The sequence below is a fragment of the Strix uralensis genome, chromosome 4, assembly GCF_047716275.1.
Source record: "Strix uralensis isolate ZFMK-TIS-50842 chromosome 4, bStrUra1, whole genome shotgun sequence".
Lineage (NCBI taxonomy): Eukaryota > Metazoa > Chordata > Aves > Strigiformes > Strigidae > Strix > Strix uralensis.
Window position 1 is genome coordinate 11,235,022 of NC_133975.1, and position 21,610 is coordinate 11,256,631.

Here is a 21,610-nt window from a genome sequence, read left to right on the forward strand (position 1 = left end):
ACTGGGAAGCACAGGAAAAATTCATATTGGGAATTTGATGAAGAGGTAGGTAGGTGTCAGCAGAGAGCTGGAAAGCAACAGTTGTCCTTTGCCAGCTATTGTACTGACAGAAGAAGGGCAGTAACAGGGTGGCAGAAGCGTGTATCAGTCTGTGAAATGTAGTTTGGGCCAGTGCTGGAGACTGCTGGCTGGATTGTTGCTTCTTGTACAAAGTGTGATTGTAGCAAGGAAGTGGAGTTTCCTGGAACAGACCGAGGTTGCTGTTGTGTCCTTGGTGAAACAGAAGAGGTGCTGGCACCGTCTCCAGCAGGAATGGAGTGGAAACGGTAGGATGGTTAAATGCTGATAACTGTGCCAAAGAGGCAGACTGTCATGCTCCACGTGTGACAGGTCTGTCTCATTGTCCTTGCATCAAGTCATGCAAATGGTTCAAGGTTCAAGGAGAATTATCCTCCATGTCTGGTATTTCTCCTCTGGGGAAAGTGTATGAAAGCTTAGTATGTACATGGGGTGAGGGATGGTGGGAGCTGGGCCCTGCCACGAAACAGAGAGCACCCTAACTGGACATGAAGGTGCACCTAATCCTTCCTTCAGCCATACTAGTCTTATTTACAATAACTGGGAGATTTGCTAGAGATGGATCAGGTCTACTGAAAGCCCAGGTACTGGTCTTAGATGAATTTTTGCTCTTTTTATGGTGAATGCATGATACTAGTGACCATCAGTGATAGCTGTGAGAATGCATTTCCTGCAGTGACTGAAGTCCCATGCGGGCTGCCACTAGATACTGTTTTCTGTGTGTATACCTCTGGCCAAGCCCTCCCTTACACTGACAACATTTAACGTGTTTAGAGCCTCTCATTGCAGTCCATCTGGTTGGGGAACTGTCAAGGTGTAAATTACAGCCTGCAGCTGGCTACATCTTCAGTTTGGCCTGTGACGGGCCTGTCTCTCTGTCTATCAGCATGGTGCTTGCCCTGAGCAGTGCAGGAAGAGCCTGAAGCAACTAGATAACAGAAAACCTGGTGGCCCAGCAGCAAGATTGTCAACATGAAAATGCCAAACTACCTACCCCTGCTCTGAGTCTCCGCTGTGTCACTGGAAAGCTGTGAGTGGTCAAAGCTGAATAGGATGAGTTGCTCTGTTCTTTGGTTTGAAGGAGCTGAAGAGGATTCATGTTTAGTCACTGAGTGCTTGTGGCTAAATATGCTCACTCCTTTTTCTTTTGTAATCCTAGATAGGTACTGCAGCAGTACCTTGATTTGGACTTCTGACTGTCCTATTTGGTTACATTGGCTGGTTTTTTTCTTTCAAAAATTCTAGCATAGCTGTTTACACAGATGGCAATAAAATGAGAAGGAAAACAATTCCTAAGAACATCTCTGCAAAATCGTGTTCTTTTCCTGAATTAATAACTACTCATGGATGAAAACTTTGTTTTGAAGTTCTGCAAAGCTCATTCATCTGCAGGGGAATGAAGGTCTGTTTGAACAAGACCTGAAACAATCAACCAGTGCTAAAGGTTAGGTGACACCAGCGAACTGAGGCTAAAGCAAACATTGTCTAAGACATATGCAGCCTGTATAGATCATGGTTATTAGCTGCTTGACGAAGGGCTTGGAGAAGGGTAACTCGAGTGTTCCAGGCTGCATTTACTTGTGTGGAAGGTGTTCAGACTGTTGGAATGTGTTTTTTGTGTAAGAATATGTATCAGTTTGGTACAGATTAGGAAAAAGGTGTAACCTGAAAAATTCCTAACAAAAATCGGGAGAAACTTACTGCATTTCCCACTGTCAGCAGTCTGCTGTTGAACTGAAATGAGCAGTAATCCTGGATTCCTAAACTCTTGCCATGGAAGTCTCTTCTTTCGGAGATGTCACTTTTTGCACATATCTAACTCCCCTTTTGTTTTCTTGAACTTCAAAATGGAACAAATACCAGATCATCAGTGGCCCAGGAACTGGTATGAATGAGGACTCTGCGCTGGGACTGGGCATATCTGGAACTGTAAATGGGAGTCCCAGAACTTGGATCTGAAATGAGGTTGGAGAATGAACTCCTTCCCCATTGAAGGACCATTTAGTTAACGGTTCTGTTTCAGATGTTTTTGGGAATTAGAAACTGAGATTTTAATTTTGAGGTTAGACTCCTGGATCTAATGCCAAGCATTGCAAATTATTTGGTTTCATATGCAGGATTCCAGCTCTCAGTGTGTTTCTTCTCAAAATAGTGTAGCTCCCTTCCCTCTTTAAAGTAAGTTGCCTGAAAAAAAATTATAACTGCAGAACATTAAAATAGCATTTTATTTTAGTAGGAGGCTTATTTCAAAGTGATTCAACACTCACTTTGCCCTACAGAAATCACCAGGTTTAAGTTACAGTAGACCAGTTATTGACAGGCAACCTTTGAGACTGAAAATGATTAGTTTTATTAAAATGGATGTGTGCAGCTTTCTGGTAAGTTAACACATCAGTGAAAGAAGAAAATATCTACATGTTATATTAATGTATCCATTGTTTTTATGTTCACATGTTAAGCATTAATATCTGTGTACTGTTTTTGATTTAGGAGAGTGCTCTTTTGTTAAGTGGTGGGATAATATACATGAAGATTTAGATATGAAAGTGCATTAAGGGCTATTGATAAAAGCATTTGGGTTACAATCGTTGCTGTACCAAATATGGCTCAACTTGAAATACTTACTGTGGATGAAAGTTTATAAATTTATTTTGGCTCAACTGGCCAGATTTTATGAGCGCTTCCATTTTATGACTGTGGATACTAGTAAAAGAAATCCATGCAGTCTTTTTTTCCTGTAGATTAACAATGTGCTTCCCAATAGGTGCTATGTGAATGGCCTGAAATACATGTTAACTGTGTGTTGTATTTGGAAATGTTGATTCTGGCATTTAGAAGCTGTTTGTTACATAACATAATGTATACAGAAAATGCAGTCTTTGTCTTTCATAGCTCCCTGTTCTCTGTTACAAGAATAAGTCTGTTTGTATTGAAAGCAACAGTCTATTTATTTTTATTTCATGACTTTTTAATTTATTTCTTCTGTTCTCATTAAATGCTATGGAAAGAAAAAATATATTTAAAAATTATTTTAGAACTGCCAGTGTACTACTTACTGGTAGATTTTTGTATGTGAAATGGCACCTTTTTAAACAAACAAACCAACCTGAAACCAAAATACCTCTCTGAAGCAGTGCTGGGAAGGTCTGTGGATGATGGATATACATTGTGAACCAGGCATGTGAACTGTGTGTTACCTCCATCTGGGTTTAGTCCTGAGCTGAACACTGCACTCGGGTTTTGACAGCTGATCCTGGGTTAGGGCCTGCAGATTTGCTCTCAGCAGCCTGGCTCCCAGTGCAATGCTCTGCTTTCTGGGCACTGTGGCACGCTGGATCCTGCCTGGGGACCTACATTTGTTTGTGGAGTGTAACTGCAGCAATTCACCTAAACTCACTCACATACTGAATAATGGAAGAATTGAAAATACGGTGAGTTAGGGCCCCTGCCAGCTCCCTTTAGGGTCAGCGGGGCGAGATGCTTGCTTAAGCAGAGCTGCAGACCCTGTGCACTGGGATCTAGGCAGCATACACACAGGTGTGCTTCGTGTTCTTGAGCTGGGAGCGCCAGAGCTGCCTTCTGCTCCCTGTCAGGGCTTGAAGCCCTTCTGAAGCCCTTCTAAATGCTCAGCTGAGATCAGCTGTTGAGGCAGCCACATCCTGGAAGCTAAGCTGGCTTCTGTCTCTTGCTCCCTGTCACCTTCTGTGCAAAAGCCCAGTTACCCTGGCTACAGGGAGCACTGCAGAGGGAGCCTGACACACAGCGAGCCGGAGGAGAGCCCTGCCAAGGATCCTGCTTCCATCAGCTCATGAGCCCAGAGAGCTGTACCTGCAGGAACTGGGTCACTACAGGGAGATGGGGCTGGAGTCAGGTGGCACCTCAGCTTACAAACTGTAAATGATCTCTGCTTGGTGCACTTAGATAACTCTGGCTATTGCCTGATTCATCAGGCATCAGAGTCCCTTGGAGGGGAGGGTGGAAATTGTTACAGCAATATGTCTGCTGTAGTGGCTGTCCCTCATTTGTCTTGGTAGAATGATGTGATCTGAGCTCCTCTACCAGCATGTAGGTCATAGTGTTTATTTTAAGAAAGACTTGGTTATTTTTGTTATATTTAATGCCTTGTGTATTTATTTCCCTCTCATTTCCACCTCCAACCTGTTTAATAAATAAAATCTGTCCTACGTGAAGTCACTGACACATTTATTTAAATTGAGGTTCTTTTTCAGGGCAGAATTTGACAGGCTGTATAAAGCATAAAACGTTCTGATCTTTTTTTTTTTTTCCCCTAAGAAATGCAGTTCTTTCCTCCTGCTTCCACTTTTGCATTTCAGATTGCTTCTCAGAGTAGTTTGAAAAACTTGGTAATTTGAATAATTATAAAAGGATCAGATAAAATACCAATTAAGGAAGAGGCAAAGGTTCAACCACTGTTAAAAGCTGTTAGTTCTTTCCTATTCATCTGTCTGTTCCATGCAGTCTCACCTATGTTCACTAGGTACAGGACTGTAGGCATTTATACCTTTTTTCTTAGCTTTGAATTTTTGTTGCTATTTACAGAAACACAAGAGTGTTAAAAAGAGTTTCAGAATACCCACTTGTTATTTTGGCCATATAAATTGTCATGGAGGCTTAAAAACTGCACAAATTAACTGACTTGTACATACGTTGATGTGTGTGAGGTGCAAGACTATAGACACGAGTGAAATCGGAATTTACACTCACGACCCTGCCTGCTACTGACTATTTCAGGGCCAAGTTGGATTCAGGGGCAGCAACCAATGCTGTTTAATATTTTTTTCTCCTCTGGGTTTGTGTGATGGGTCTTTGGGCCTGATGACTCATTAACAGCTGTGTTAAATAACTAATGCGAGGTGACTGTGCTGACCCCAGTCTCCAACCTCTGCTGCTGCTGATCTATGCCTCATTCCTAATTTTAAATTACTGTGACATGTAAATATTTTGTCAGCCTCTTGTACTTTGAAGCACTTGCCAAGCGTTCTCTCTGGCCTTTGAGCCCAATGACTGTCATGGTGTGGTGGGTAAAGACATGGGACAGCCACCACCTGTTTACAGCCTGTGCTTGAAGCAGCCATGCACTTGGAGCCAACCATTACCACTGCTGATCTGACCCTGGTGACATGTTCTGTGAATCCAGCCCCCTGTGCTATTCCAAAATTCTTCAGGAATTCTTCAATAAGTGTATTTCATTTCAGGTACACAGTGAAGATGAAACCCAGCTTTCCTCTGTGTGCTCTTGTGCGGAGCGCACAGCTACTCTGCCTGCCTTTACTGCAGGCTGATACACTTGTGTTGCTTTCCCTTGTGCAACACCTTTCCCCCAGCAGCAGTATCTGAACGTGTTCAGTAAAAGCTTTCCCATTCTTGTACAACCCAGCTAGGACTGCTGAGCAGTTCCTCTGTTGATGTATTTAGTGCATGTGTTCAAATTCCTCACCCAGGAGCCAGTGGTGTGGGCTGCTCCAAACCCAAGCTCCAGCTACCCAACACCCAACTGACCTGAGGTACATGGATTTATTTCTTACTTGACCAAAAGGAAAACCAAAGGACATCGTGAAGTCTGCACCTTCCACACATAGTATAGAATACATTTCTATATGCTGTATTTTCAAGGCATTCACCTTGAGAAATTAAAAAAAGATAATGATGGAGATAAACCTGTAAGACAATGCAGCTACTGCTGTATTAAAGAAGGCTGAACAGCCCTTAAAGTGACAGTCTGAGGAAGACATGATGTGTACCATCTAGGGAAAAAACAAACCAGTTTTCTCAATAATGGGTTTTAGCTATTTTTGGGTTTACTTTTTTTAACTTAGCAACCAAAGGGGATGTACACCATAAATTACATCTCTAAGGTAGCCTGTGTTTCTCATGACAGGCTGATTCTCTGGGAAATAAGTAACTGTTAGATTACATTAAAATAAAAAAAGTAAAAAAAAAGCTTACTGCTTCAAAGTAAGATATTCAGAATCTCAAAGTAAAACCACAGTTTTGGTTCAGATCACTTCCACATTATGAAATAGTCTTTACATACAAAATCATAGTACTTTTAACCCACCATGGACCCAGGACCTGGATAAATAATATATAGAGTGGCTGATTCTGACTGATTCTCTTCAATCTCTCACAGAATAGGCCCGGCACAGGAGGCTCAAGGACAGCTTCCTCACAGAGCACACCACAGCGCTGCAACGTGGGAGTGACAGAGCTTCTTAACCAAGCAGCTGTAATGATTTACCTACACTGGACCTTTACCTTAACCTTGTTCCTGGAAGTTTCATGTGAAACACTCCTTAGAAATAAAGGGTCAGCATTATCATTACAGAAAATTTCAACCCAGATGGCTAATGTTTGCCAACATTCTGATGCACAACAGAAAAATGTGGTCTCAAAAGGGAAAGCAATAATCATCTTTACTGACGATTGTACTGGAATGGAATGCATGCTCAGAGAAGCTGCTTTAGAGAGCCTTCTGTCTATTGAGAACACAGAAACACATTCTTGTGGTGCAAAGCTACCCCTCCTGTCTCACAAACTAACGTGTGAGTGAACTTCAGTTTAAAGGAATAAGCAACATGCTCAAAAAACAGGTCTGGTTACTTCTCGCTCAATGAGAGAGAAGAAAAAAAAGCCTCACTGATATCTTGATTTTTTTAATGACTAAGTGTAACAAAACCAAGCAACCATGTAACAAGATAATTGTACACATATATTCAGTAACTTCAGAGGTGTTAGTCTATAACTAGATCACGTGAACTGACCTCAATACTTGTTCCCTCCTTAACTCTTCCTTGCCCTTTCACATGAAAGATTCATATGCAGTGCAGCTCCAAGCCACTGCTCAAAGGCAGTAGAAATATTTTCATTACCTTCAGTAGGAAATGTCATAGGCCAGGCATTGAAATAAAAGGCCTTTCTGGCCTCTGTTTTAACTTCCTGTACCTCAGTGTTTGCTTTCACTGATCAGAATACCCTTTCTGACTATCAGATTAGGATTTTTTTTTTACTAGCAGGAATCTTCTGAGAGTTCACATATTTTTCCTTTTGACATGACTGCGTATTTCAAAGGCTCTTAATTGATTCAGATGTAAGATTTATATGATCCAAGGTGTGCAACAAATTTACAATCTAATCATTTGATAGTGCAAATACAAAACTGGCAATTAACTGGACCAAAAAAGTTTTCTTACAGGACAACTCTGTTCAATCCTTACTATTTCAGAAGGACGCCTTGGTAAATCCTGCTCAAAAAACCACATTATCTGTTTTGTGTTAATACATTGATCCCATGAAGGAGAGCAAATTTTTATAATTCATTGTGTTGAAGACCTTGAGAGATTCTGCTGGATAAGTCTTGCAAGTGCTTCTTTACCTAGGAGGAAAACAAAACAAATTTTACTAAGACAGTGAATTATCAATATCATATATTCAGATTTTGCTACCAGTATATGTGACAACAGGAAGAACAGAGACCAGGGAGATTTCAGGCATTTTAGAATTAGGTCTATAAAAAACACTTGTGCGTACCCTGTACTAAACATGGAACACAGCTGTGCCTTAAACTTCCCATTTGGAAGTCATTCAGCTTTCATGAAAAATCAGCACTGGACAATCTACATACCCTCTACTACTGAGTTAACCTTTCAACATGTATGTACACTGGATTTATACAGACCTTATATCCTAGTTCTTTTGTCTTTTCTTCCAGCATGGCGTATTTCTCTTTGTTCCTGTTCAGATGATCTTTATCTCCAGTTCCCTCTACATGCTTCAGTTTCTGGTGTGAAATCTCTAATTGTTTCTGATAATGATGGTGTTTTTCAATTTTTGCTTCAAAGTGTTTCAGCTCCTCCTAAGACAACAAATACACATAACTTCACAGGATTCTTTCCTTCACAACTTCTTTCCAAGGCTTTGCCTCTCTTTCCTTGCCAAGACATCCCTAATGCTATTTCACTAAGTCAAGCACAGAAAGCTTTTTCAGTTCCCTGCTTCTTAAGAATGTCTGGACAATACATTACCACACAGACACCAATTTTGAAGGCAGGTGCTGAAAACATCCCACTGCAGAGTCCTCAAAAGGAGGCTGCTGATGGCTGTGAGGTGCTATGAGATAATAGCAGTGAATACCAAATAGAAGTTTATACATAAGAACAGTGGACTGGGTGGAGGGAGACAGACAATTTTTAAGAGAAGCCTCTTTTAAAAATCAGGTCCTGGATTTGCTATTTTCTGCTCAGACTTAAATGTTTTCTGGGTTTGCAGTCTGCTATGATTTATCTGAAATAGGATGAATTAATTAACAAACAAAAAGCCCTCTTAGTTTGTCCCAAAGACAGTGGCCAGACTGACTGTGGTGTTCAGGGACATATCGGAGACAGTCCTCAGATAACCTGGTATACTGCAAGGGGGACCAGAGAATGAGTAATGTCTCTATGCACCAAAGCATGCTCTTGTTTTGCTACTTCAAGGCAGTAAATTTAGATTCTCTGTGTCTTAGGACACCTCCTCTGTGAAAAGAGTATGAACACTTTAAACTGTTATGCCACTTATGGCAGCAGTTCTATGCGTTACATGCAGAAAAACTCAGACAAACCCTACAGTGAAATCCCCGTTTGACAGAGCTCACCTAATTTTGGTCACTGATGTGTTTCAGTCCTGATGGCTGACAATATTCCTCTCATTTGAAGACAATTAAAAAAAAAAAAAAAGTAAAAATCTATCGTACTAATAGATCTTCTTGAGCTTTTGAAGCAAAGGGCTTTTGTTTTTGACATTTATGACAAGGAAATAGTTTCCTTTTGCTGTAGAACATTCCAGTCTGTCTTACATACTCCATTCAGGACCTCAGTTTGGGGTTTTACTGCTCTGAGAAATCATTTTAGCTGCTCCTCTCAGATGATGTACCAGCAGAGCAGCACTTGTACCTCTCATTATTAAACCCTTTTGAAGGCTGGTACTGTGGCCAGTCAGGAGAAGACAACTTCAGCTGCTCAAACAAGGCTGAATGGAATCTGCACATGATTTCTTTAATTCTGCTTTCATGGACTTTTTAAATAGTCAGATATTTCACTATGATTCTTACTGGCTTTCTTTTGTTGGGATATCCCAACATTCACAGTAACAAGACAGGTTTGCTCTGGTTCTGGTGAAGAGGGTTTGCATGAATGAAGATTTCTACTAAGACAGTACAATAAGCAGGTATGTGTTCTTGCTTATGGAACTGGGATCTTCTTTTTCACTGCAGCAGATACGAAGGCCAAATTTACCTCTCATGCAATTGTACAGTCCTGACGAAAATGTCCCACTGAGGTCAGCAGAAGCCTTGCTGCAGACTTCAGCAGGCTTTCCTCTGACAGTCTTAAAAGCAGGGCCACTGAAATCAGTGTAATTAAAACACTTGCTTTGTAAGAGAATCAGGATGCATATGAGTTAAAAGAAATCAGATGGGTCTTTGATATCTAAGAGACAGATTTCAACCCCTGTCCCAGGCAGTTAAAACTGTCTCATTACCTTATCCGGAAAAGAAGGTCAAGGTGTCCCTAGCCATGTCTTGGAGGGTAAGACAACATTGTAAGTACATGGAACTCCGTGAAGAAGCCCTAAAGAGTTACTTCTCCAGGCTACCAATCAAAATTATTCTGATAAACACGCAGTCAGATGAAAAAACCACCTGTTTTTTCAACTCAATTTGAATTAAATAAAACCCCACAGGAATTAATTTCTATAATATTTCCTTGAAAAGTGGTCTTTATCATGGTACTTTTGGGTCATTTCAACACAGCTCCAACACAGGAAGTTAGCAATGCAAGAGGTGGCCATGAGAGGGAAATTGTTGGGTATATAGAGTGCACTGCTTCCCAAAGAAGTAATTACATTAAGACATTGGGTAAGAGACAGAAATCTGGTGCACTGGAAACAAACAAGTAGGGCCTGATTTTTCAAAGATGCAACACTTATTTTCACAGGAACCAGAATTTTCATTTTGCCCATGCATATATGACCATTTACATATATGTTTATGTATTTGAAATATTAAGAAAGAAGCATGGCTCTTTTTTATGGTATCTGAAGAGCAATATAGAAGTGGCTGCACTCAGAGTAACATTGAGTGTTTCTTTATGTGGGGAAGTATCTTTCCGTAAGAGATCTAACTGGAATTCTACTTACCCGAAAAGATTCAAGCTCCTTCTCAGTAAAATTTGCCGATTTGGCCATGTCCCACAAATCAATCACTCTTGGTTCTTCAAATTCTAAACAAACACATACCACTAAATGAAAATCTGGACACAATGCTTTTATGTCCACCTTCTGTAAGAGATGAGTGTAGTTTCTCACACACATACACACAGCACTGCATTACTAATAGGTCTATTTAGATGAAAAGGGGGAAAAATCCAAGTACTTAACTTAAAACTATAGTATTGCTGTAGCAAGTATTTTTTAAAAAGTAAAAAAAACCCCTAGGAACTGAATAATGGCTCTGCTTGCCCTACATGTTGTCTCAGTTACCTGCCCTCCTGGGCTGAAGGCATAATACCCCTTCTCACGTGGGCACGGAAGACAGAACTATTCTCTTTACAGGTTGTCCCTATTCTTTAATTCGGCTTCTAGTGTTGGCTTCTAAATAGAACAGGCTGGCTTATCTCTTCAGCCCATTGTGGTTACACCACGTACTGTGATACCATGACTACATCTTATTACTTGCCCACTGATTTTTAATTTTTTAAAAATGAGATTAATCCCAAATAAGCATAAAACCCACTGTATCATACCACTGGTTGCGTCATATCCCTGGTGACTGACTTTACGCAAACGCTCAAACCCCTGATTGATGCTTCTTAGCTTGTCTTTGAGTTCTCTGTGTTTGTTGTGCAAGATTTCCTCTTTCACCAGGTTCTCTTCAGATGGGTTGATAACATTTTTGTGGATATCTGTTGAAGAAAGAAAGTGTTATTGATTGTGAGCCAAACTGTGATAGGTCAAAAGCTCCAGAAATCCCCCAAATCTGAAGTGGATAAAAGATGATAAGTTCTTAGCATTTGAGCTGAGTGTAAAGCATCAACACCACACTCCAAGAAGCGGTAATTCCTTTTGCAGGTCAATATTAAGATCAAAGCCCCTCAGTGCTCTGGTGGGTGATATTACAGAAATGCCTTTTAACTCCTATTGGCCACCAGCCAAAATTTTAGTAAGGAAATGTTCTTATTTTCCTAGATGGGCAATATCCCAAGGAAATGGGATAAGGATGGTTGATGAGTCCTGTTCCCTCTTCCCTGGGCATTTCACGAACCAATGAGCACATCTGATGTTGAAATGTCTTCCAGCAGCTTCCAGCTTGGACTCCACAATGCACATCAAACTGCCTATAAGCTTTAGAATACTTTGGCTCTAACAATTTTATCGAGGATTAGTACAGCAAGCTGGGTTCAGATCCTTGATGCTTTAATACACCTCAGGCTCAATGCCTAAGATATTCAAGTATATCCTCTTGGGCTCCCAGCTGGTGAGATAAAACATGCATGTTCTGCAGACTTTAGGACCACATTTTGCAGCAGTGGATCTATGCTTGCTGCATAATTTCCAGTAAACTACTATGGCCATCATTGCTAATCTGATGGTATCTTCCCTGCATGAAGTGCAGGCAGAATCAGAAAACTGAAATGGCAACATTTTCATTAGCTGGCAAGATTTTTGGCAGCTAACGCAGAACTAAACCCAGCAATTATCTGGAAATGTCAGCATCTGCAAGCAGTTCTGACAGAAATGTCAGACTTTGGGAGTTTCAAAGAAACTTGGAAACAATGGAGGCAATGGGCAGAGAAAAGAGTTGTACTGATCTCAAAAACATCAGATAAATGATCAAGCACCTTCTGTTCTGCTCACAGTCTCCAGCAGAATATTGTATTCACGAATCTTTTCTTTGTGATGCTTAAATTCTCGCCAAAGCTTATCCAACTCCTCATCAGAGAACTTCCCAGAGGTCTTGGCCTGAAAGAAACATGAGCTCATTTTGCTTTCCAGGCCAAGTGCTTTTAAGTGTACTCAACTGCCAAAACTTCTTCCCACTTCCCACCACATTTAGAAAATTATTAAGTCCAGCTTTTCCTTAAGATCTTTTGTTTTAAATCCCTTTATATTAGTGTGAGGTCAGGATTTAGACATCGATGAATATGGTGGCTTTAATCATGTCAAAAGAAAGTTTGCTTCAGGCTTATAAAGCTAGACTTGCTATGGACTACCCAGTAAAAAGTGTCCGTCGTTTCTATTCCACAGGAAACAATTTAATACAGAAATAAGGGCCATGGGCTCCATATGAACTGTAAGGGGACTGTTTGCATGAGGGATGCAGCCTGATATTAAGCACAGTCTTTACTTAATCTTACTCTACCGGCAAGTGAAGATTTTATCACTTCCATGCATTTGCTCTGCAGTGATCTGTTTCCCACTGGACTGCTTTTTAGCAATTAGGGAATCACTGGTCAGACAGCTGGAGCACTACCCACCCCACAAATCTGGTGACTTATTTGCTGCAATGTATGATCAAAAGTGAATGTTTTTGATACCTATTCAGCCCCATCTCTTTTTTTGCTTAGGGAATATTTCTATCTAATGCACTTTACTGTTCCCCAAAGCACATAACATCATGTCCCTTGCCAGAGCTCTAACATTTTACATTACAGTAACATTTTAAAATCCAGCATTTTTTTTTCTCTGCTTTACTACCACTACACTAGACTGACTTAAGAATTCTTTGCTTTACCTGACTACTTGTTTCTTAAAACTTGAATTATTTCATTTTTGAAGATTATGACTTTGCCAGTTTTAACCACCCAGACTGACAGTATTCACTCGAATACCATGCTGGGAAAGTCCTTATTTAACACCCCCCACTACACATTTCACTTTTAAGCATTCTATGAAATGGTTCTATTTTAAATGCATCTTTTTAAAAGAGTCCAGAAACAACACTAAGAAAACCAGGAAGAACACCATAGGTATACTACCACACACTGCAATAGTCACACAAAGGGAAATCATGAGTTCAGTGAAATTTGAGGAAAAACTCTGTCTGTGGACCCAGGATCTTATCCTCTGTGCAGACTGATGCAGGTGTGTTCTTTGGCGAAGAGAACCTGCCACACCTGATGACGTGGATGCAGATGGGATGTCCTCAGGGCACAAAGATGTGAGTTACAGAGCACAGCAGCTTGGCAGTATTTAAAAGCAGAGTAGTAAAGTTATTCAGTTCCAAGTCGAGGAGCTATCAGAAGACACAGACAATAGTTCAGTGAATAAACACTGATTTCCTACACTCCAGTTCCTGGAAACCTTGCTCACCTTGCTCCATAATTTTTCCAGTCTTGGATCATCTAGTGTATCACTTTCTGTACCGTCTTTAATGTAGTTGGTATCAACTAGTTGAGAGTCCTTCTTTCCATTCATTCCATATTTAGTCATAATGACTGCAAGGGAATAGAAGATACAGAAACATTAGATCCATCTATGGATGTATGAAAGATGAGAGACTGGCTACATCCCTGATTTGCAGAGCTGGATTTTGCAGCTCATAGTGGAAAAGCTAACAGTTTAGGATGCAGAGGTCCCAGGTTTAATGACCTCTTCTGAAAATATCAGGAGCAAAGCAATCTGTTAGCCTCCTGCAGCTCCCTACTGACCTCCAAAGAACTTGTGTGTGCTCAGTGTCTGGAAAGACAACCTGTTATTTAATGGTTCAAATACAAATACAGGTGTCTAAGCATACGTCTGATGCAAAGTTTAAACTCCTTCTGCAAAGATATCTTACCATTTAAGTTGCGTCTGAGTTTGGCTTCTTTCTCTCCATCTTCATCTAGCCCTTCAGCCTTCAGTTTTTTCCAGCTTAGCTCATCCTTTTCTTGTATTTTTAGATCACTGTGCAACTCCGCCAGTTTCACAGCAGAGAGATGAAGCTAACAAGAACAGAGCAAGGTTTGTATTCAGTTATGTGGAGTCATCTCTTGCTGCAGTGTTACCTCAGAAGCCAGTATAGATGTGCAGCCAGTATAGCACAGGTTTTTTTTGTTTTACTCTAATGCTATGTATCCACCTGAATTTAAGGGCCTTAAGGTATGAGCCACTGCATACGTAACCCCTCTTGCCTATGAACACGGCTATGCCCCCAGCATACTAGTGTTAACAGAGCGATCACACAGCCTTCTCTCTCAGCTCTTCAGCTACTTGGATAACAGCAAAATTACGTAAGTGTTAAAAACTTGTATCTTTCTTTGCTGTTCCTTCAAGTAATATTGAAATGGCATTTTTCCTCCACTTTTAACGGGACCACCTTCTGAAAATGATTCTACCTTAAAAATATCCAGTACCAATACAGAGAATGTAAAAAAAAAAAAAATTGATTAAATCAATTCAGTCTCACTAATTAACAAAAGGCAGTAACAACCAAATTTCTCAAACAACATGCCATTGCTACCACATGTGCTTTCTTGTGGACCACCTTCTAACCATATAGTTAGTGAGTTGGTAAACTTTATTTGTCAGTGTGGTTTTGTAGACTACCAGGACACTGAGGATGGCCTGGCAAGTCAAAGAGCCACTTTATCAGCAATTTTTACTATGATCAAGGTGCAAAATTTTCTAAGATCACGTGTTAACATGGTTTATGTGCATTAAAAACATATAAACCCTAGAGGTATTTCTGTCCCACATAACAGAACAAAAAGATAAGATATTGAGGCTGAAGCAATGAAAAAAAATTAAGATTTAAATGAATGATAGATCAGCTTGAAATTTTGTGAAATATAGGGAAAACTGGAACAGGGACAATGACTAATATGCAGTTGGCTAAGCAGCACTGCTGTAAGTTCAGCTTGAACTGCTGAACTTCCACTTTAGCTATTCAGTTTAAAACAAAGAATTATAACAAATCTTATTAATGCTTCAGAACTTCTTTTGTGTGTGTGTGTGTGCATCTTAATAACAAGGTGAGGTAAGAAAAAGCCCAGAGAAGAGAGGAACTCAAAAACCATGAGCAACGTGACTTCCAATACAGTTCTACCTGACCTGTCTGAGTCCTTCTGCCTCCGACCTCTGAGCTGATAGCTCCTGGGAGCTCAGGTCCAGCTCTGAACCACCTCGGCTCATCTGTCCTAGGACAAGCTTATTTACTGGAGGGGTTATTTTGGTCATTAAAATCAGATTACAGACTACAAAAATACTCATTTTCAGTGAGGAAGCAGTATTTTTAATAAACACAGACTCAGAACTCATTATTTTTAAACATCAGAATGAAACTGAAAAGGTTCAGCCATTCATTTGAGCTAATGCACTAAATTCCTATAGACAAGAATTCAGGAAACTGTGCACACTGTTTCTGCTTTCAGCTTAGGCTGCCCTATTAATTAGTCTTGTGCTAGTGAATAGAATTATTTTAATTTTTAAACTAAGTTTTTTTCCTTTAACTTGCATTTGGCTTACTGAAATAATTTAATAAAATCTAGAGTAGTTAGAATCACAGGTAAATATAAAATTTATAGAACACATTTTGTGGCTTTCTGAAGGACTGCTCACCCAGCTGTGTGTTGCAGTGCTGAATTGCAGTATCTATCTTTTATGTCAAAACAAAGGAGTTCCTTATTTTCAGTGCTTTCTCCACCACTTCCAAAATGACAGAAAGAGAGTTCAGCACTGGTGCACACAAATACTTCAAAGCAGGTCGAACACACAGACATAGTTTTCCTCTTATTTCAGACCTTACCCAGACATACTGAAAAATCATTTTCAAAAACACAGGCTAGGTGTCAGTTGTACCGAGAAGTGAAATTTAGATGGTGGCAAATTTAGTTCAAGCAGGTGTTGTCTCTCTGAAATCTGGCTCACGTATACAGAATTCACTAAAGCTTAGTTCTTTACTCTGACAAAGTTAACTTCATTTTACATTTTACTATCTTAATGTAGATGATGTAATGCATCTCAAATTTGAATTCCAGAAGATCCAGACATGAAAAAAGACTGTAATTCGAAAAATAAGAGGAAACTGACAATACTATCATTAAAGTTTATTTGTAGTCTCCATGTTGTTTCCTCTTCAGCTGTCAGTTCACAGCTGGAGTTTCACTATCACACACTGCCCTATCCCCCATTCCATCCTTCTCCCACTGAGGGAAGGATTATTTTTGATACTTTCTTTTGGCATGCTGGGAGGCAACGTTAGGGCAGCATTACAGCAAATTTATTTTTTGACTAAACCCTGGGATGTCCTACCTCTAATTCAATAGCTCAGGCTGGGGAATGTCTATCCAAGATACAGAAAACCCAGAATCAATATTAACTATATTTCTTTGCCTGAAAGAACTAAACCTTTACCAGCCATGACCCTAACTCCACAATATTCAGGGGATAAATATGGGTATGCAGTGCACTTCTCCCCTCCTATTGGAGCTGTTCTGCTTAGCTGTAATTAAATATTTTCACTGTAATTAAATATTTTTACTGTATTTTCACTTAAATATTTTTTTAGCTCAGAGTGAGAGAAACTCAAGTAGCACTGTCAAAATGAAGGCTCTCATCTGGGAATGGTGATACCCATTTGCTGGTCCTCCAGCATCTGACTACATCACCTGGTATAAATGAAGGTGACATAACCACCAAGGTGGAGGGTTTCTTACTTTCCTGCGCAGTGAGCTCCTGTCCTGTGCAAAGCAGGAACTAAGGCCACTGCCTTCAGACAGATGAGAGCATCACGCCCCCTAACAAAACGGCTAAAGCATTCAATCAGCGACAACAAGAACCAGGCTCGGATCCTCCATGGTACCAGAGAGACTTCACTCTCCCTTCTGCTTCCTGGACACGTAGTTTAGCTGCTGGATTTAAACATGGGAAGATCAACACTTCCCATGACACAGATACATATGGCAGGAGAGGGTAAGGAGATAGCACCTGAGAAGTCCTTACACGGCACCGCTGGGACACAGCGCCGCCTAGAACAGCCCGCAGGGAGCAGGGCTGTGTGGGCCCCGCTCTGAGCTGCCCGTCAGGGACAAGCAGACTTGAAAACCAAACAAAAGCCACCGCAGCCCAGAGGCCCCACACCAAGCCGGGGCCTACCGAGGCGATGCCGGGCCGGACAACCTCGGTTCCTCCTCACACACAAGTCCCCCGCTCCAACCGCCGCCCGCGCCGCTTCTCCCGCCGCATCCCATCTCCTGAGGCGGCTGACAGGGAATGCGCGTGCGAAGCGGCCGAGCCCGACGCTGGGTCTCCCGCAGAGCTCTGCCAGGGCACCCCCGCAGAGCACCGCCATGGCCCCGGCTCCTCCCGCGCCGCCCTCACTCACCCGCTGCGCCTTCTCCCAGATCTGGTTCAGCCTCACCACCCGGAACTCCCCAGCCTCCCGCCGCTTGGCGCCGGCGGCCGCCAACCCCTCGTTGGCCTCCCGAGAGTACTTGCTGGCCTGGACGCTAGCGGCAAGGAGAAGCGCAGCACCGAGAGCCGCCAGAGCCCGCGACGCCGCCATATCGCGCTGGACGGGGAACTACAAGTCCCGAGATGCCGTGCGGCTTCCCGCCCTGAGGGCCTTGTGCGGCGGGGGCTCCGCGCCTTGCTCGGCGTGGGAAGCGGTGTTTGTGTAGGAAAGCAGGCTGAAAATCCAGTTTAGGTAGAAAATCGAGTGTCTACTTTGGGGTCTGGGTAGCGTGAGAAGAATTGGGTTTGGGGTCTTTCTCTTCAAGCGGGTTCGTGTCATTCTCCTGAATGTTTACTTCACAAAATGTGGAAATACACTGAACGTGGCAGTTCTTGTGAGTGGTTTTTTTCGCAGTCTGTAGTGACTGTGGTGAACGCGCTCCTGCACCCAGTGTGTCCTTCAGCGAAGTGTTCTGTCAGCTGTGTGAGGAAAAGGGGACACGATGGGTTTAAACACCACACCTTTGAACGAATAAAGTTTTCAGATATTAGCACGATGTTCAAGAGCATACAGAAAAAGAAAAGGCAGCTCAGGAAGGGTGGAAGGCAAGAATGGGGACCAGTTCCCCAGTACTCCCTATGAGAAGAAGAAGGACTCTGTCCTTCCTTGGAGGTGGTAGCAGAGGACACCTCTGCCCAGGACAGTACATAGTGTTTGATGGTATGGGGAGAGGGAGGATTGTGAGAAATGTAATAATGAGTACATTGGGTTGTTATCAAGGGGTGAGCTATGGGAATGTCCCTGAAGTTGGTGGTGTGTCTGAGTGAGGCTCTTGGGCAGGAGTGCCCCGTCCTGCACGGCACCAACCTCCCTTCGTAGTGCTTCCTCCTCAGGTAGGCACCCAAGAAGTGAGGTAGGCACGGGAAATCTTTGGAGGTGATTAAGTCAAGCTGTTTAAGAAAAAAACCCATAATGCTGCAAAAATGCCCAATATTTAATCTAGGGTTGGTGTATATCCTCCCTGATTTTTAAAAAATGCACTAAAATCGAATGCTGCTGTGAAAGAAGTGCAGGAGATGCAGACCACACTCCACGTGGGTGTTTCTGATGGGAAGGTGGTGAAGAAAACTGTTCCTTCTCTTTTCTTGATGAATCCTCTTCACACTGCACAGTCTGTGTAGTACGGGGTCTTTGGCATAGTTGGGCATTTCTGTGTTGAGTTTGTTTAGCAAGGCAGTGGTGGGGTTACTTTCCTGAGCCTAGCTGGTGGTGGAGGCAGAAGTTCACTTCATAAACTCACCTCAGATCTCGTGTGTGACCTTGAGCAAATTAAAGCGTAGCTCTGCAGTACTGTCAACACCAAGCCTTCACGCATTATAAATCAGTCCTATGAAAACGAATAGATTGCCTGCACTATAATAAGATTTCTGAAAACAGTGCCCCAGGGAGGATTTTAACTGGACTTTCATTTTTGCCTTGTAAGCAATATAAACATCTTGTCTTTTCTCTTTCACATTTTCCTAAATCAATGCAGAGATTCTCAGTCATATAAACCTAGAAGCTGTTGCTATAAGACTAAATTGCAGAGGCGGGCAAAAGTATTGCGATGTACATTGCATAGAAGAGCAACTGAAGTGAACATTGAAGTCTAGCAAAAATGATGGGAAAAGAAGCCCACCAGCCTTACCCAAATCTTGCAGAGCTCTCCACGTCAATTTTAGGATTTAGATCTTGTTTTAGTCTCATTGTTACTGTGTATACATGTATTGTTGAGTCATTTTGGAACAGATGGTTTCGTCTTGTCTGTCATTTGAAGTATTGATTGAGTTTTCAGGCTCTGCAAATAAATTCAACCTCCATGCTATATAAACTCTTACAGATTATATAGCTATATAAACTCTTACATTACAATATATAAACTCTTACAGTTCCCACTCTTTTTTTTGTATTGAGCGTAGTTGTGCATAGCTTTATGCATTTGTTTGCTTGAGTTTTTGAGCTACACTGGGAAAATTTTTAGAAGTAGGTAAGGGATGCAGCACCATTAGTTTTCTTATGCTGGCTGGTTGGATCTCATTCTCTAGTGCCATTACATCTGTGTCAAGTGATCTCTGCTTGGTATTGTTCTGTATGTCTTGGCCCAGGTGCTTCAGTCTGACAAGTAAAAAACCAAAATAACTCTTGGGACTTCTGTGTAGAGACTTTGGATTTACATTGGTGTTGATGAGGCCAAGCTCATCAGAGAGTGCACCTTAGTGTAAATAAGAAACATGCAGTGGGAGGTCATGGGAAATCAACTCCATCGTTTCCCTTTTCTATGTGCTTTGGGTCAAATTGTCCCTTCATTTTTCCCTAGCATAGTTGAAAAGCAGCTCAACTGAATCACTGGAACTGTGCCAAAACTGATATAAGCCATGGAAGTGTTGCGGGCTCTTTTGTTTGCATTGTTCCAGAGGGCTGTAGCTGAGTTGATGGACCATTGCTTTTTGTGTGTTCATTCTTTATTATCCTTATTAAAAAAGAAACATTAACAAAACATGATGTAGACCACATTCAGAAGTCTGTCTTCTGCTCTCTGCTCACTTGAAAAACAAAATTAGACAAATTTGAAATGAGGATGACATTGCAAGGCAGTAAAAAGATCAGAGAAAGTTTTAGTTAAAAGAAAGACAGAAGGAAGTCTAATGGCACTTACGGAACAGTGCAGGGTTCCTGGTAGAATAAAAGAGAAGAGGACTTTGAAGCTGATGTTCAGAGGCTTGAATGTGATTCAAATTACATTCTTCTGAGTACAGTGCCAGGAGACCTTTTCCTTCAAGAGTCAGTATAAGAGCTGGATCAGCTTCTTCTGTCTTCAGTTTTACCAAAACCAGTTCACCACTGAATTTGCACCTTCACATATTATATATACCTATAAAATCTAAAATACTTATATATCTAAAGTCTATACCTATATATCTAAAATTTTTTGCAAGTGATAGAAACTGCCCAGCATTCCAACTACTCTGTTGCAGAGCTCTGGAAAGGAGAGTAGTTGCGGCCTTTCTCATCTCCATCTTCTATCCTAGCGATATGGTCTGCAGGCTGCCCCAGATGGAAAGGGATGTGTTAGATGTTTCCCAGGGTGCCTTTCCCTTCCCTCTGGGATACCACAGATATCTCTGTGTAGTAACATGCACCGTACAAGTTGTAGGACTTTTCCAATGCCCCACTCTTAGCCAAACTAAATTATAGCAAAGAACAGCACCATTGCATAATTTTGTTCCATCCATGTACGACTGTCAAGGTGAAGTATGAAAGTTTGTTTTTATGACCCTCAGTCCTCTCTGTAATGAAGGATTTTCTTAATACCTGAGCCTTGGTAAAATTCCCACCAAACCCATCACCTCTTTCCAACCACAACCCTCATCCCGTGTATGAAAGAACAGTTCTACAGGCAGTGGGCTAACCTTTCTACCTTTCATTTTTCAAACTCTGGTCCTCATTCTATCTGTGCCAAGAGCAGCACTCAGGTGAATCAAATCTGTATCGAAGTTTTAGGAGAATTGCTTGCTCTTCCCATCCAGTTCTTCCACATTTCTTCTGTATGTCTCATTATCCTATAACAAACACACTTCAACCTTTTGTTCTCCAAATTCTAGCCCAAATCTTAATTTTAATAATATCCAGTTCACTGGGAGACATACCTCTCCCAGAGTATTTCTACATCTTTGTCCCACTGCACTTCATCTTTCAAAGCCCAGTTTGAGCAGTAATAAACTGACCTACCTAACTCTTTATTTGGAGAAAAGTTCTCATTCTCCAAACCCTAATCCTAATTGTCCTCCCAGCCGGAATATAACCCAAGACAGGTTTATCTATATTAAACCAAAAAACATAATGTTTCCAACTAACTCCCTCATTTTACTTGTCTGAGCAGCCTGCAGTAAACATTCTTTAGGACTTTACTTCCAGAAGTGTAAACATAACCATAACAATAACACTATACAGAAACAGACTGTAGTTCTATTTTGCAAAAATAAAAAAAAAACCCAACAGCCTAATTTCTCTTCTAAGCCATGTTTCTCACTCTACTTCTCCAAAGTCAACATTTAAGAGTTTCTCACTTGT

The 21,610-nt window shown here is 41.3% G+C and overlaps 1 protein-coding gene across 1 annotated transcript; it reads right to left on the reverse strand.

Annotated features, from left to right (window-relative positions):
* Positions 1-5,875: 5,875 nt before the first annotated feature.
* LRPAP1 (LDL receptor related protein associated protein 1) lies at positions 5,876-17,634 on the reverse strand. Its single transcript, XM_074865660.1, has 8 exons — positions 17,432-17,634; positions 13,907-14,051; positions 13,441-13,565; positions 11,970-12,090; positions 10,875-11,033; positions 10,270-10,352; positions 7,775-7,951; positions 5,876-7,471 (listed from the first exon to the last, which is right to left on the reverse strand). Exons 1-8 carry the CDS (start codon positions 17,609-17,611, stop codon positions 7,406-7,408), a joined length of 1,056 nt encoding a protein of 351 aa, XP_074721761.1. The 5' UTR covers positions 17,612-17,634; the 3' UTR covers positions 5,876-7,405.
* Positions 17,635-21,610: the final 3,976 nt, after the last annotated feature.